General features: G+C 35.6%; 1 protein-coding gene and 1 non-coding gene across 2 annotated transcripts; one reads left to right on the plus strand and one right to left on the minus strand.

Annotated features, from left to right (window-relative positions):
- The first annotated feature begins 4,779 nt into the window (after window positions 1–4,779).
- On the plus strand, window positions 4,780–4,850 carry TRNAG-GCC (transfer RNA glycine (anticodon GCC)). The gene has a single exon. It is a non-coding gene; the product is annotated as a tRNA-Gly (tRNA).
- A 6,603-nt stretch (window positions 4,851–11,453) lies between these two features.
- Window positions 11,454–14,096, minus strand: LOC110779449 (uncharacterized protein At5g39865). Its single transcript, XM_021983965.2, has one exon. It carries the CDS (start codon window positions 13,282–13,284, stop codon window positions 11,767–11,769), a length of 1,518 nt encoding a protein of 505 aa, XP_021839657.1. The 5' UTR covers window positions 13,285–14,096; the 3' UTR covers window positions 11,454–11,766.
- Window positions 14,097–14,418: the final 322 nt, after the last annotated feature.

A 14,418-nucleotide genomic window follows, 5' to 3' on the forward strand; every position in this document is an offset into this window, starting at 1 on the left:
GCTTACTTTTCATGATTCTCGATTTGGTCCTTGTGGTTCAACATCTCCTAGTGCATGTTGACACGGTACCGCCTAGCCTCGGCAAGTCGGATGAAAAGCTGTCAAAAACCAAAATAAACTTAAGTCAATTCCATCCTTGGGAAAAGAATAAAAAGAGTTAAATGAGGAACTAGTAGTGAACTCACGTCCAGCACGAGGGACTGCATGGCCCTGGAAAACCCTTCTTCAATCCCAGGAAGAGATTTCACATAATCCCTGGGGATAGCCGCGTAGACGGAAGAAAGGATTTTGTCCTTCTCCTCCGAGCTAAAACCACCAGGCGGGGGAATCTGAGCCACCTCGACCCTCTTCATCCTCTCGAAGTTTCCACCACCTGTGTCAACACATAAATACCAATCTGTAGCAAACTACAAAGCTAGCAAGTCGTCCCAATTATTACGAAGCTTGCCCGCTGGCGAAGCAGGTGGGGGCATCGACGTGTCCCCAGCCTGAGAAGCGTCTCTTGACTCCCTGCTCACCTTCTCCCTAGGCAATGGGTCAGCAGCACGGTCAACACCCACAACCGCCTCGGCAGAAGCCTCCTTGGCCACAGGACAAACTTCATCTGCCACCTGGGGAGACGCCTCCTTGGCTACAGTAGCCGCAGAAAGATCCTCCACTCGTGGGGAAGAAACCCCCACACCCCCAGCAGGTGTAGCCGACGGCTCTGGCCCAGGCGTCACCACAACATCCGCGCTGCTCTTCATCTTAAAGAAGGGACGCTTTGCTTTAGGGGCAGTCGACAAGGGAGCAGGACGCTTCTCTGTAAACGACGCAGTGGGCCCCTAGAGAGGAAGAAACCAAAGTCAGTATAAACCCAAAAGACTTCAGAACGTGGTCAAACAAATAGAAAGTACCTTAGGGAGGTCACCGCAGGCCGCCTCATCATATTTCTTACAGGATTCCTTCCTCTTAGCCTCTACGGCTTTGAGAACATTGTCCATACACCTGGGACAACCAATCAGGTATCTTCCCCAACCCTTTGTCTTATGGGGACAGACGAGCCATAGCAGATTCTGCACAAGCCAAAGAGATCAGCGAAGAACAGAAAAACATTATCTACACTATTCACACAAAAAGGGAAGACTACCTATATGTAAATATGGACAAAGACCAACGGTCGCGAGAAAGACCCTATTGGTAAACTGCCACACATGGGGAAGCCAACTGTTGGGAACCCAAGCATGGCTCTTGGCAGACAGCCTATACATTTCTGCCTGGAATAAAGGCTTTACAAGCCTCCATTCCCTTGAAAGAAGGCGAGGGAGGGCGTCAGTCCCAGACAGAAAACGTGGTCTGTAATTCCAGCGATTAAGACGCCTCGAGAGAGTGAGGTCCTCCATTCATTTGAACAGGTTTAATATAACTTTGAGCAGGTTTCATACAATTTTACAGGATTTATATAAATTCGTATATATACGATAATATATCACGATCACGAAATGATATTTGCATACAAATTTACCAACCACTACAGGTAGATTAGTGACCGCAAAAATAAATCCCAGCAGAAATTATAATACTTAAATAGCGACTAAACTAGTAAGATCTCGACTACCTTAGGCGGTTGCTAATTTAGAGACCGCTTTGGCAGTCACAAATTTAGCGACCGCTCAGGCAGTCGGTAAATTAGCAACCGCCTATGGTAGTTGCTAATTTAGAGACCGCTTTGGCAGTCGCTAATTTAGCGACCGCTTTGTCAGTCGCTAAATTAACGACTATCATGCAGTCGCTATTGCAGACGGTAAAATTTAGCGACCGCTTTACAGTCGGAGTTTCCTTAATTACCGTCCAGGTGAACACTAACCGCCTTTTTTACGACCGTTGGCGGTCGCTAAACATTTTACCAACCGTATTTCGTGTTTTACCGACCACTTTTGGCGGTCTGAAATTATTCCATTTCTTGTAGTGATAGTGACCCTTAAACAAGATAAACTTCCATTTTGAATCGAAGTAACCTATTCTCCCTAAGTTGACCTTTTTTACATACTTCGTATATAGCGATCCTCTTATTCACATATTAACCCTCAAACAACTTAAATAAACACCCTTTTTAATCAAAGTATCTCTAAACTTCCTACAATGACCATTTTGACTAAAAACAATCACTATGTCTGAAAAGAGAGACAAAACCAATATTCAGTTACAATCACACAACTGTAGTCCATAACAAATTGAGACATCTAATTCTTAAAAAATAAATTGAAATCACATATGCTACAATACCAAATTATTAAGTTAAGCACCCATTACTATAGTAAAAAAAAGATCAAATTAGTAAATCCTAGTTTTAAAACCTAAACTGGTAGAATCAAGTTAAAACGTGAGAAATTGAAATTCAACCATGAAAAAAAACTTCAACGATAGAAATCACATAAAGATTAGTAAATAAATAAAGCACAAACTACAAAAATCGAACGCCAATAATTTTTCTGAATGAATGCGACATCTAAAGTGAGAAATCTCCGGCCATCTAAATTACAAAATGAATAACAAATTCATCTCTGAAATATGAACATTGTAACCTAAAGTCAATAAAAGGAAAAAATACACAAAATTTACTAGCAATCAACTTCGGTGACTTCTCTTTCAGCATGTCGCAGTCGCACCACCTTTTATGTTCACCATTGCAAAAGAACAACGAAAAATAAAGGATAAAAGAAGAAAAATAAGAAAATTTAAACGAACTTGAGGAGAGACAATCTGGAGAGATTGTGTCTAAGCACTTGAGAGGGGAGGGGAAATAAGAATTTTAAGAGAGAGAAACAAATTTCAGAAAACCGGGGAATGGGGAACAGGGGATGAGTGGAGGAAGGTAGAAAACGGGATGTATGAAAAACTTCACACGTGCCATACCCTGTGATATAACGTTTATGCCCTTGGTCCACGATAAAATTAACGTGGACCAGGTTCATTTGAGTATTTTACTATATTATTAAGCAATATGGTAACACCTACATAACAAGATTTACAAATGATCAATTTATACATGAACTAGATTAGGTCTCGTGCACGCCAAAAGGCGATTTTAGTAAATAACCAAATATAATACTTGGACTAAGGGTGACGTTGGTAATTTTTCTTACATCTCCACCTCCGGGAGCCCAGGTATCATATACGCCCCCAAAATAAAGAGCCTTGAATACTAGAAGAAAAGCGCCTATACCTAACAAGATTAAGTGAATGCCCAAAATTGTGGTCATTTTATTTCTATCTATCCACACATAACCGAAGATGGAAAGGATTCTTCAAGAGTTTCAGGGCCCAAAAGTGCATGATAAATACCACCAAAGCCCAATACGGCCGACGAAATTAAGTGAAGTACTCCCGATACAAAGTATGGAAAAGTGTCTATAACTTCCCCGCCAGGGCCTACCCCCCATCCTATAGTAGCTAGGTGGGGAAGTAAAATTAATCATTGTTCATACATAGGCTTCTCTGGTACGAAATGAGCCACTTCAAATTACTATCCTTGTAGCTCCAGAATGTTTCAGTTTATGCTCCTACCTATTATCTGGATATACCAAGATTCCTTTTTGGGAGCGATTCATCCTCCCCGAACGCAGCATACAACTCTCCGTTGTACTGCGCTCTCCAAGTGTGCTTGTTCCCCCCTTCTTCCATATTACCATGGCAAGTCTTTGTGAAATATTTAGTATATACAATTTTAGAATGCTCTGAGGTTATTGAAAAAAAAGATTTGTCTAAGTCACTTCGTTTCTTTTTGTCCAAGTTGCTTCTCTTTTTGTCTAACTTACTTCCTTTTTTCTTTGTGAGTTTCGGGAATATCCCCATTAATAGGTCCGAGATCCGCATTTATGAATTGAAAGGTCCGAATGATCAACTCTACAATCCGTTGGTAGAATCAATAGGTCTTCAAATCGTTTATTTGAAAAAATGGAAAGCCTTCTTATTGGATGATCATGATACTTTCCAAAAATCGAAATTCTTGATCAATGGAGGAACAATATCACCATTTTTGTTCAATAAGATACCAAAGTGGATGATTGACTCATTCCACACCCATTTAAGTATTTATTAATTAATAAATTCCTCGTGGTTCTATCTTTGAATAAAGTGGTAATAAGTCATATTGTATAGAATCAATGAATTCCATAGTAATAGTGGAAAATCCCTACTTGATACATTTTTTACTTTTAGTAAAATGACTGATTGAGGGATCAAATGGTATAGTTTGTTTTTTGATAGCTTGGAGGATTATACGTATGACTATAGCTTTCCAATTGGTTGTTTTTGCATTAATTGCTACTTCACCAATCTTACTGATTAGCGTACCCGTTGTATTTGCTTCTCCCGACGGTTGCTCAAGTAACAAAAATATTGTATTTTCCGGTACATCATTATGGCCTGGATTAGTCTTTCTGGTGGGTATCCTTAATTCTCTCATCTCTTGAACCTATTTGTTCTAGATCCTAAAATGACCCCTCCCCCGAATTCGAATTCTTCCGGGTTGTGAGACACAGTAAAATTAAATCAATATAATAATAAAAAAAATCCCCAAAAATACAAACAAATAAGGAAAACAAAAAAAATTAGAGGGAGGGTCAAACTTAAATTTCTTCAACAAATTTTTTGAATCAAATAAATAAAGAAATTAAGAAGTTAATCGGAATCGACTTGAAGAGAGTATCTGGTCCGACTCTACACAAATATCATCCAGATATATATTATATATTTATGTATATACAGGTACATATTCCTTCTCAACAAGGAAAAAATGCGGATATAGTCGAATGGTAAAATTTCTCTTTGCCAAGGAGAAGACGCGGGTTCGATTCCCGCTATCCGCTCAAGGGAAAGTAAATTTATTTACTATGAGAAAGAATTTGGTTAGTGTAGTGATTTTATCCTTTTTTTTTTCTTACCCCTCCCCCCCCAAAACATAATAAATATGAATTTCAAAATTTATTTAGTAGTATTTAGGTAACTTACGAGTTAACAGATTCAAACCTAAATTTTTTGACAAAATTCAAATTTTGCGAAGACAGGATTTGAACCCGTGACCTCAATGTTATGAGCCTTCCGAGCTACCAAACTGCTCTACCCCGCGTCTAATGATACCCTGTGATTTAACGTTTATTCCCTTGGTCCCACGATAAAATTAACGTGGACCAGGTTCATTTAAGTATTTTACTATACTATTAAGCAATATGGTAACACCTACATAACAAGATTTACAAATGATCAATTTATACATGAACTAATTAGGTCTCGTGTACGCACGGATATTCAAAAATTATTATTTGACCATGTCGTTAAAAAATATATTTAATTGAATGAAATATTTATCCTAAAGCTAATGTATAAATAATAAATATTTATTGATATAACTTTTGACTATAATATTAACAAAATCGTCTATTATTGTGTTACTCTATAATCTAATATTTGTTTCCATACATAAATAGTTTATAAAAATGATAGAAAAATAAAATAAAATAAAGTGATATGTTTTTAAGGAAAGAGGTTTCTTGGCGGGAAAATTTTGCACCAAGAATTGACATGTGTCATTACTGATGTTTGTTTTAATATAAAGTAATAGATATATACCCTAACTTGTAACATAAGACAATAATTAGTAAGAATGTAACGACCCAACTCCATGATTTAAGTTGTTCCATCAATGTCGTGATTGTTGTCGTCCCTTAGCCGTTTGCCTTGACAAACACCTTAACCCTTGCTACTGCCTTGCTGGCTATCACACGATCTTTGAATGGGACTATCTTGCCACGTCACGGAAAGGGCATTTTCCCCCTTTAACACATAGTAACGATAACATATGAAAATGTCATAAGGAAAGACTACACAACTTCTAATATTCCTGACTATGCAACTTCCTAATACTACACAACTTGTATTATCGCATTATTGTGGGAATATTCTTGCGTGGACCTGGTCCACAATAATATTAGTGTGGACCCAAAATCAATAAATTTCACTAGCACCTTTTTACACTCATAGTGACCTTTGTTGTTCATATAGTAACTATAATAAATTAAACACCAACATTTTTAGACATAGTAACCATTTTTTGAAGCATAGTAACTCTATGTTTTTAAAAGCGAGTTATGACTTAAAATCACATTATTCAAGCACAACATGTATCAACGACACTAATTAGATATTTTTTTCCATAATAATCCTAATTAATAAAATGCCAAAATAAATTAGGCACAAGTTGTTAACTTTATTTTAATTTGTCACTTGATTTCCTGCCCTGCTTTCAACCACCACCACCACCACCTGTATCTGAAACTGAAACTGAAACTGAAACTGAAACTGCAAATCAACCACCTGTAACTGGTTTCAAGGGTAAGGGTTTCAAGGGTAAGCGTGGCGGCAACGGGTGGATTGCATCAGGTTCATCTAGTGGCTTATTGTTGTGCAGCTCCGCCCAAAACCAGCAATGCCAATACTACATCTGCAATCCCTTGACAAAGCAATGGATGGCCCTACCTCCTGCCCCTCGTCAACACTATTATGTTCATCTTGGTTTTATCGTGGAACCCTGCAGGAATTTTAAGTCTCATCAACACCTTGACCCACTTTGCATTCACTGCAAATTCCAGGTAGTAAGGTTTCACGACGAGTATCAGTGTCATCAGATGCAACCCCGTACCAAATATGAGGCGGAGATCTTCTCATCAACCTCTGCTCAATGGACCATTGAAACAGTCGAGAGCCTACGAGAGATGCGTTGGGCCGGAGATAACTTTCCGTCTATATTCCACAATGGACGTCTTCATTGGCCTGCTGCTGATGCTTAAACTGTCGTTTATGACCCATACAAAAAGAAACTTGTTGGTGTCATTGACCCGCCATCACAACGACGACAAACATGCCAGAATTCCATGATGGGAGGCATTAGCTTATCTGCTGGCTCCTTCTGGATTGGCCAATTTTCAGACTTGTCACTAGATCTTCGCTTCTGGCAACTCAAAGGATATGATACGCAGACTGATAACCTCGATGCTTGCTACTGGAGATCAATGTATAAATTCAGCATTACCTACCTCACAGGCGGTCCTAAATGGGGACCAAAACACTATGGCTGTTCTATTCTTGGTATGCATCCTTATGACCCAACTATTGTTTACTTTAGGTTGCGTCGTAGACATCATGATTCATGAACATGGTATTGATGCCGGGTCTTCTGTAACTTAAGAACAAAGACACTGGGTCAACCAAAGGTTCGGAACTTACCCCTTTTGAGATATATGCATGTCCTTGCTTCTCCGGATGAACCCACAACTTCAATGCCATCATCCTCCGATCCAATTGGATCAAAGCTCTACACTTGAGTTTTTCGATTTTACTAATTCCAACACAATGTAGCAGCTTATCATGTTTAAACATCTTTGAATTGAATTTATATCATGTATTTTGTTTTTTTATTTGTGCAAAAGTGATAAATAGAGAAAACAATTCTTCCGATGCGAGGGGTTGCTTTAAACTTGTAAAGTTGTACACATCAACGATATGCTTTTGAGACACAATTACACTGATAATGATAGAACTACATCAGAAACGAGCCTTACTAAATAAATAAATATATATATATATGTAAATATACGCATTGCTATTCTACTCACCTACCATTTTGTGTCGCTCTTCCCTTTGTTCATCCATTGCAGTTCTGTTTGTCCGAACTTTCCAATCACAGATGACTGCGCTGTTGTTGCAACTGCTGCAAGGATCAGATATGCCATCACCTGCATACAAACAATTAAGTTGTGTTATTCAGCCTGTTAAAAGTATAATATATGTCTAAAGCCCTGTTCTTTTTGGCTTAATTTCAGTTTCAAGACTTATTTGGCAGTTCATTTCAATTCAGTTCAGGAGCATTCAGTTCAGTTTAGTTTAGTTCAGTTCAGGAGCATTCAGTTTAGTTTAGTTCAGAAGTATTAAGTTCAGTTCAGTTTAATTCAATTTAATTTAATTTAATTTAATAATAATAATAATAATAATAAATTAATAATAATAATAATAATAAATTATTATTATTATTATTATTATTATTAATATTACTTATATTATTATTTATATTATTACGGAGTATATTTATATTTATATTATTATATTACTTATTATTATTATTTATAACTAATTATATATTATTTATTAATAATTAAAATAATTTATTATTATTTATTAATTAGTTACGGATTATTAGTTATTAATTATTTAGTTATTAGTTATAAAATATGAATATTTATTAAATATGAATTATTATTATTATTTATATTTATCATTTATTGTAATTATTGAGTAATCAATTACTGAATATTATTATTATTATTATTTATTATATAGTTATTTAGTTATTAATTATTAATTATTCTTTAGTTATTAGTTAACATTTATTATTATTATTTATTAATTATTATTTATTAATTATTAATAATTATTTATTAATTAGTTTTTGTTAGTTATTACAGTACTTATTACTTATTATTTATTATTTATTATTTATTATTTATTATTTATTATTTATTATTTATTTCGGTAATATATTCTGTTAAGTTCAGTTAAGTTCAGTTCAGTTCCATCAGTTCAGCTCTAAAGAATAGGGCCTAAGATTCTAAGTTCTTGCAACTGATCATTCTTCATAAAATGAACAATTCTATAGGACAATATAGAGTTTGACCAGATTTCACTTCTAGAAAATATCATAACCAAGGAGGGATTATTCTTGTGTGGACCTAGTCCACACAGGGCCGGACCTATGTACCTCTAGAGGGGTCCAAAGGGACCCCCATTATTTTTAAAAAAAAAACTATAAAATTAATATTGGGGGTAATTAATTACAGTTGAAACAGTTAAGTTATGTATAATTAACTTACATTTATGACAATGAAATGTACTTGAAGCATAATGGTTGCTTGAATACTATGTTATCCACATGACTAGGGTTTGAATCCTTTTAAGTGAAGTTAATTATGATTTTTTTCCATTTATTTTTTGTCTTTTACTTTGTCCCCTTCGTTGATCATCTAAACTCTTTATGTTTTTTTTTTCATCGCTTTTTTTTCTAGAATGGTTCATGATTTTGCTTTTACAAAAACACAAGAAAATAGTAATGTTATTTTGTTTTCAAAAATATTTTGTATTTTTCTTAAGATATACTTCCAGTGGTAATTATTGTAATAAAATAAATCTCATTTTAAGTATGAAAAACTCGTTTTTTTTCATTTTAAATTAAAATCGCGCCAAGTTATTGTTTGCAATTTGGACTAGGTGTTGAGTTTTTATTGCTATAAAAATCCAAAATTAAAGTTCAAAATCCTCCACATATTTTATTATGGCGTTTTAATATTTCGAGTACTTACCTCTCAACTTTAACCATCTATAAAGAGCAAATATGAAAAATTAGAAAGCAAATCATAAATTTTTTGGACCCCCATTTATAAATTTCTGGGTCCGTCCCTGGGTCCACAATAAAACTACTGTGAACCAAAGGCTCACACGTGCTGACAGTTCCGGTCATATCTTCAACAATTGAAGCCGCATATCTCGGCCCTGTCCTCTAACCTTTCTTCTTTCATCTTCACACTTTTCTCTCTTGTTCCAAAACCCCAATCCCAAATCAAAATCATGGAAGCAAATTTGAAGCAAAATGGAAAATCAAACATATGAAATCGATCTACACAAAGCCATTGATAGAGTTTCAATCAAGCAAACACTATAATTAAGGTAATTCAAACCAAATTGAATACCTAAAGTTCTTTTAATTATATTGTACTACGAATTCAATCAAAATTTGCAAATTTACTGAATTTTGAACGAATTGGGAGCAAAAGAAACTGGTGTTTCCTCATTCGATGTGCTATTCGCGTGTGGCGCTTCTGAATTTTGATGATTTTTCCTTATGCCAATCAAAGTGCACCAATTATTTCTATACAGAGGGGTAACTAGTTTGGGACCATTTGACCAAATGATGTGCTACCTAAACCATATGACAATAAGGAGAATAACCCTTTAGCCTTATTAAGTGATTAGTTATCTCATCTTTTATCAATGTGGGACACATACATGTATTGTTCAGGAAGACATGATTCAACATTCCCCTCACATGTAAAGTCCCTTTAAAGTTCGATCACGTATAATATTTCATGGATCAGAGCGCGTTTCTCTGACATTAATTGTGAAACTGGGATATGAAGAGATGACTACAAATGTACTTGTAGTCTAGCACCTAACTATGACATTTCTAGAAAGTAAGACACCAAACGAAATTGTTGGTGTAGAGATGAAGTCAATAACAAACTGACAATTTTAATAACAACAATGAGAAACGGTCGTGTTAATGGTGCAGCAGCTTCCTTAAGAAGTGGGTCTTCTTTTAAACCTTATCTTTACTTTAAATAAATAAATAATGCTACCAATAAATTGCATAAAAACATAATCCATTTCATCACGCGTTTGTCTCCGACCTCCTCGTTTCTTTTTATTTTATTTGACCTGAATTTGACAATAATTGGGCAGCCATATACTTCCTAGAAGCTCAGATATTTGTCTTGTCTATTACTGAGTAGTGAGTACTATCTACCCCTGTAAGTTTTGCACTAAACTGGAATTATTAGATTTGAATTATACTATAATTGAATTAAACTGTAATTTTCGGGGGAAAAACAGTTTTTTTTTTTTTTGATGCGAATGAGCCACAAGGGCAATATAAATTACAAATGGGGGCGGGGGATTCGAACCTGAGACCTATCGTACACAGGCCCTCAGTCTTAACCACTAGGCCAAGACATCATTGGTGGAAAAACAGTTTAAAGGAACACTAGTTGCTAACTTGGGCCGAGAATTCAAGCCTGTTTGGGCAGTTTATCTTTTTCCGTACAAAAAGAATTTCTTCACCCTTTCCTCAAATTTTTGTAGAAATTAAAGTGTACCAAGTGAGTACTCGTAAAATACACAACAAAGCACGAAGGGAGTATGTTATGTAATACAAGTATTGAACATAATTTCTTAATGTTAACTTCTAACCCAACAAGATTTTTCAGTTGATAGAGTGGTAGACCTTCCCATCATCAAACTAGAATTAAAAGTGATTTTTCACCCAAAAAAGTGGATTTTCTAATAATCAACGCACAGACACACACACCTCTTTTTGTGTTTAATTTTTGGCTTTGAGCCAGGCGCTGTTCATTGTACATCCCATAGCATATCATTGAGGTTAGAGCCAATTCAATCATGTTAACACTAAAAAGGTACACCCAAAAAAGCTTGAATTGAGTCAGCTTTTCAGCCTTGGAGAACAAATGCAACAATTTCAGAATATCCCTTCTGAGTTCTGTCACTGTTAATTAAGTAAATGCAACACCCCCATACAAATCAACCCGAGCCGAATTAACGGGCTAGATTCTGGGGAAGTACAATCCTTACTATTAGAGTATTAGGCAGAATTCATTTAGTAAAATACGAGTACAACCTTTTAAATACCGTATAATCTACAAAATAAACACAATTTTCACTAGGGGGTAACCAATACGGCAATACCCTGCTAAAAGCATTAGTCAACGTTTTATCTGAAATCATGTTTAAGTTTTGTATCACAATAATTAAACACCATTTTTGTGACATATAACTATATGAAACTCCCCTACTGTACAACAATGGATCTCACAAAAAGAAGAAAAATCTCAACAATATATAAAAAATGGTAAATCCATCTTTACCATATGTGTATATAGAGAGAGCTTAATAGCAACAAATCGGGCATCGAATGAGTCCATTCTCATTACAATCAGGACACCTCTGAAATCCATATTCATCCTCTTGATATTCTTCATCATCATCATCATCTTGTTCAAATTCATAGTAGATTTTACAGCTCCCAGAGCACACTTCACATGGCACAAACCTTATATCTCCACAGGCCTCGCAAACATCTACAAGGTTACCACCATCATCTTCTAGCCTTTCACAATGTGCCACAACTTTCTCAAGCTTCCCATCTTCATGCATTTTTCGTATCTCTTCTATTCCACCAATATACCTTTCTCCTATAAACACCTTTGGCAAACCTCCCTTAAATCCATCACCTAATAGCTCCTTTAATTCTTCCTTGAACCCTGAATGCATCGATACATCCCTCTCATCTACCCGAACTCCTAAACCTTTTAGGATTACCCGAACGTAACAACAATTTTCGTATGTTCCCCTCACTCCTCTTAGACTTGTGAAGTAGAATATTACACGCTCCTTTGTTGGCATAATGGTTACATCACTCATTTCTTCCTCATTAGTTTCACCAAATGCATCATCTGGTACACTTGAGCTTTCCTCAGCGCTATCATCCTTTTCCTCGGCTATAATCCTGTCCACAATACCATTAACATGAGCATAACCATTATCTTCTACAAACCCATTAAGCAATTTCTCTTCTGTCAAATATTCATTCATTTTCTTTTCTTCTTCATTCGACTTGTCGGTGCCTTGCAACACCCCATCCTTGGTCACTTGTAGTTGATCACGAGCCTTAAGATGAAAAGGGTTTGTAGGAGACAACTCTTCGAGTGCCTTCCTAAAGGCAGATATCACTTCAGGGTCAAATTCAGAAACCAAAGCCTTGGAAATCGAATTTCCATTGCCTAATAAAACATCATCCTTCACCTGAGCATCAAACCAAGCCTTTGTATTCTTAGGTGAATCTAGCTCATTCTCCTGAAACCCTCCTGCTCTAGGAGAATCGACAAGAGCCGGTATTGAATCAGCTGAAACATGGAAAGAAAAGCTCCTTTGATGCTTCTCTCCAAGCCTGAGAGGACTAGTACTATAATCTTCAAGCCCCTCCATCAATTCTCTAACATTGATTGTTTCAGGCTCTCCTGGTGGTGTCCTAATTGGTGTTCTTGGAGTAACCCTTGTAATCTTTTCATCAATCATTTTCGACCAAGCTTTCGCCTCAATCATCCCCATTGTAAAATCCATGTTTTTCTCAACACCCACTTCATCGTTTTTACTATCAACATCATCAATCTCCTCCCTCTCAAAACCATCCCAATCCTCGGCCGCTGGCGCCAAACTAACATCAACTGATTTCTCAAGCCTGATAGAGCCTAAAGTAGAGGATGTAAGCGCTACCATATGGTAGCTATCCCCTTTCTTCTCCGGAGGGTGATGAACATTCATAGAAAAACTTCTCCTATTCATTGGTGCATATGTATTATTTTTGCAATGCCGACATTTCGATTGCTTTGAACTAGCACAACCCATTTCACCAATTCAATCCAAAACTTGGAACCCAGAAAAATTAAAGTGGTATGATCAAACTATAGATTATAAAATTAACCAGAAACAGAGGATTTAAATATGATAGTGGGATTTTGTTATTGAGATTGATGAACAGATAAGAAGAACATTCCCTAGATTTAGGGATTGCTTAAAAACCCCACTATCAAAAACTTAAAATGAATTAAAAGATCGAATTCATAATTAAAATTTTAGCAACTGGGGTATTTTTCTAATAATTATACTAATCCCTCAAAAGTAGTGTAGAAAAAGGATGATAAGACTATTGAAAGATTTCATCTTATTTCGAATCTAAAATAAAAATTCAAATTTAAGAAAACTGCTAGAACTGAGTTGTATGATCATGAAGAAAAGTTGAAAGAGAAAGTAATGAACTTAGATTCAGATCCATTAATTCAAGAGTTAAGGGGGAGAAAATTAAATGCAATTAGTTTCCTTAAAAAAACGTACACGTTTTTTTAAATTGACTTGGAAATTCAAATGAAGAAATTTTGAGGAGAAAATAAGAAAGATTATACAAAAGAGAATATATGGGTATGTAGTTTGTGTAAGAGTATAGAAGAAAATTAAAAAAAATTCCGGAAAACACTCTGAAAGCGGAAAATTTCACAACAGTGGTATGAAAGTATAGATGCTGCCACACCTTCTATGAAAATGGTATGAAGGTATTGAGAAAGAGATAGAGAAAAGGGAAGAAGGTGTAAATGGGTGGTTATGGAAGAGGGAAAATCTTGGTTGGAATTGTTTGAAGAGGATATATATATTATGGTTTTACTTTCAACGGGAAATTTAGAATATTCAATTGTACCCTTTCTAAAATATAAAAAATACATATAATAACAATAAAAATAAAAAAGTCATACTAGTACAAAGTTGCAAAATTAATAGTTTGACGATGGTTGTTAAGACGGAAGAGGGTAAGACGGCAAATGCGGCAATTATTGCTTGAAAGGCTCCCTCCACTAATCACTTTAGATTTTTAATTTATTTCTTAGATAGTCATTAGTCACTAGATTGCAATTTAACTAATTATATTGATCCTATATAATTTTATCAACTTAGGAAGAGGCGTACGATTAAGAATTAAGAGTCACGAAG

This window comes from Spinacia oleracea, chromosome 1, assembly GCF_020520425.1.
Source record: "Spinacia oleracea cultivar Varoflay chromosome 1, BTI_SOV_V1, whole genome shotgun sequence".
Classification (NCBI taxonomy): domain Eukaryota; kingdom Viridiplantae; phylum Streptophyta; class Magnoliopsida; order Caryophyllales; family Amaranthaceae; genus Spinacia; species Spinacia oleracea.

Bases quoted from the DNA above. Each gene is read 5' to 3' on its own strand.
- LOC110779449 (XM_021983965.2), bottom strand. From the start codon at position 13,284: ATGGGTTGTGCTAGTTCAAAGCAATCGAAATGTCGGCATTGCAAAAAT.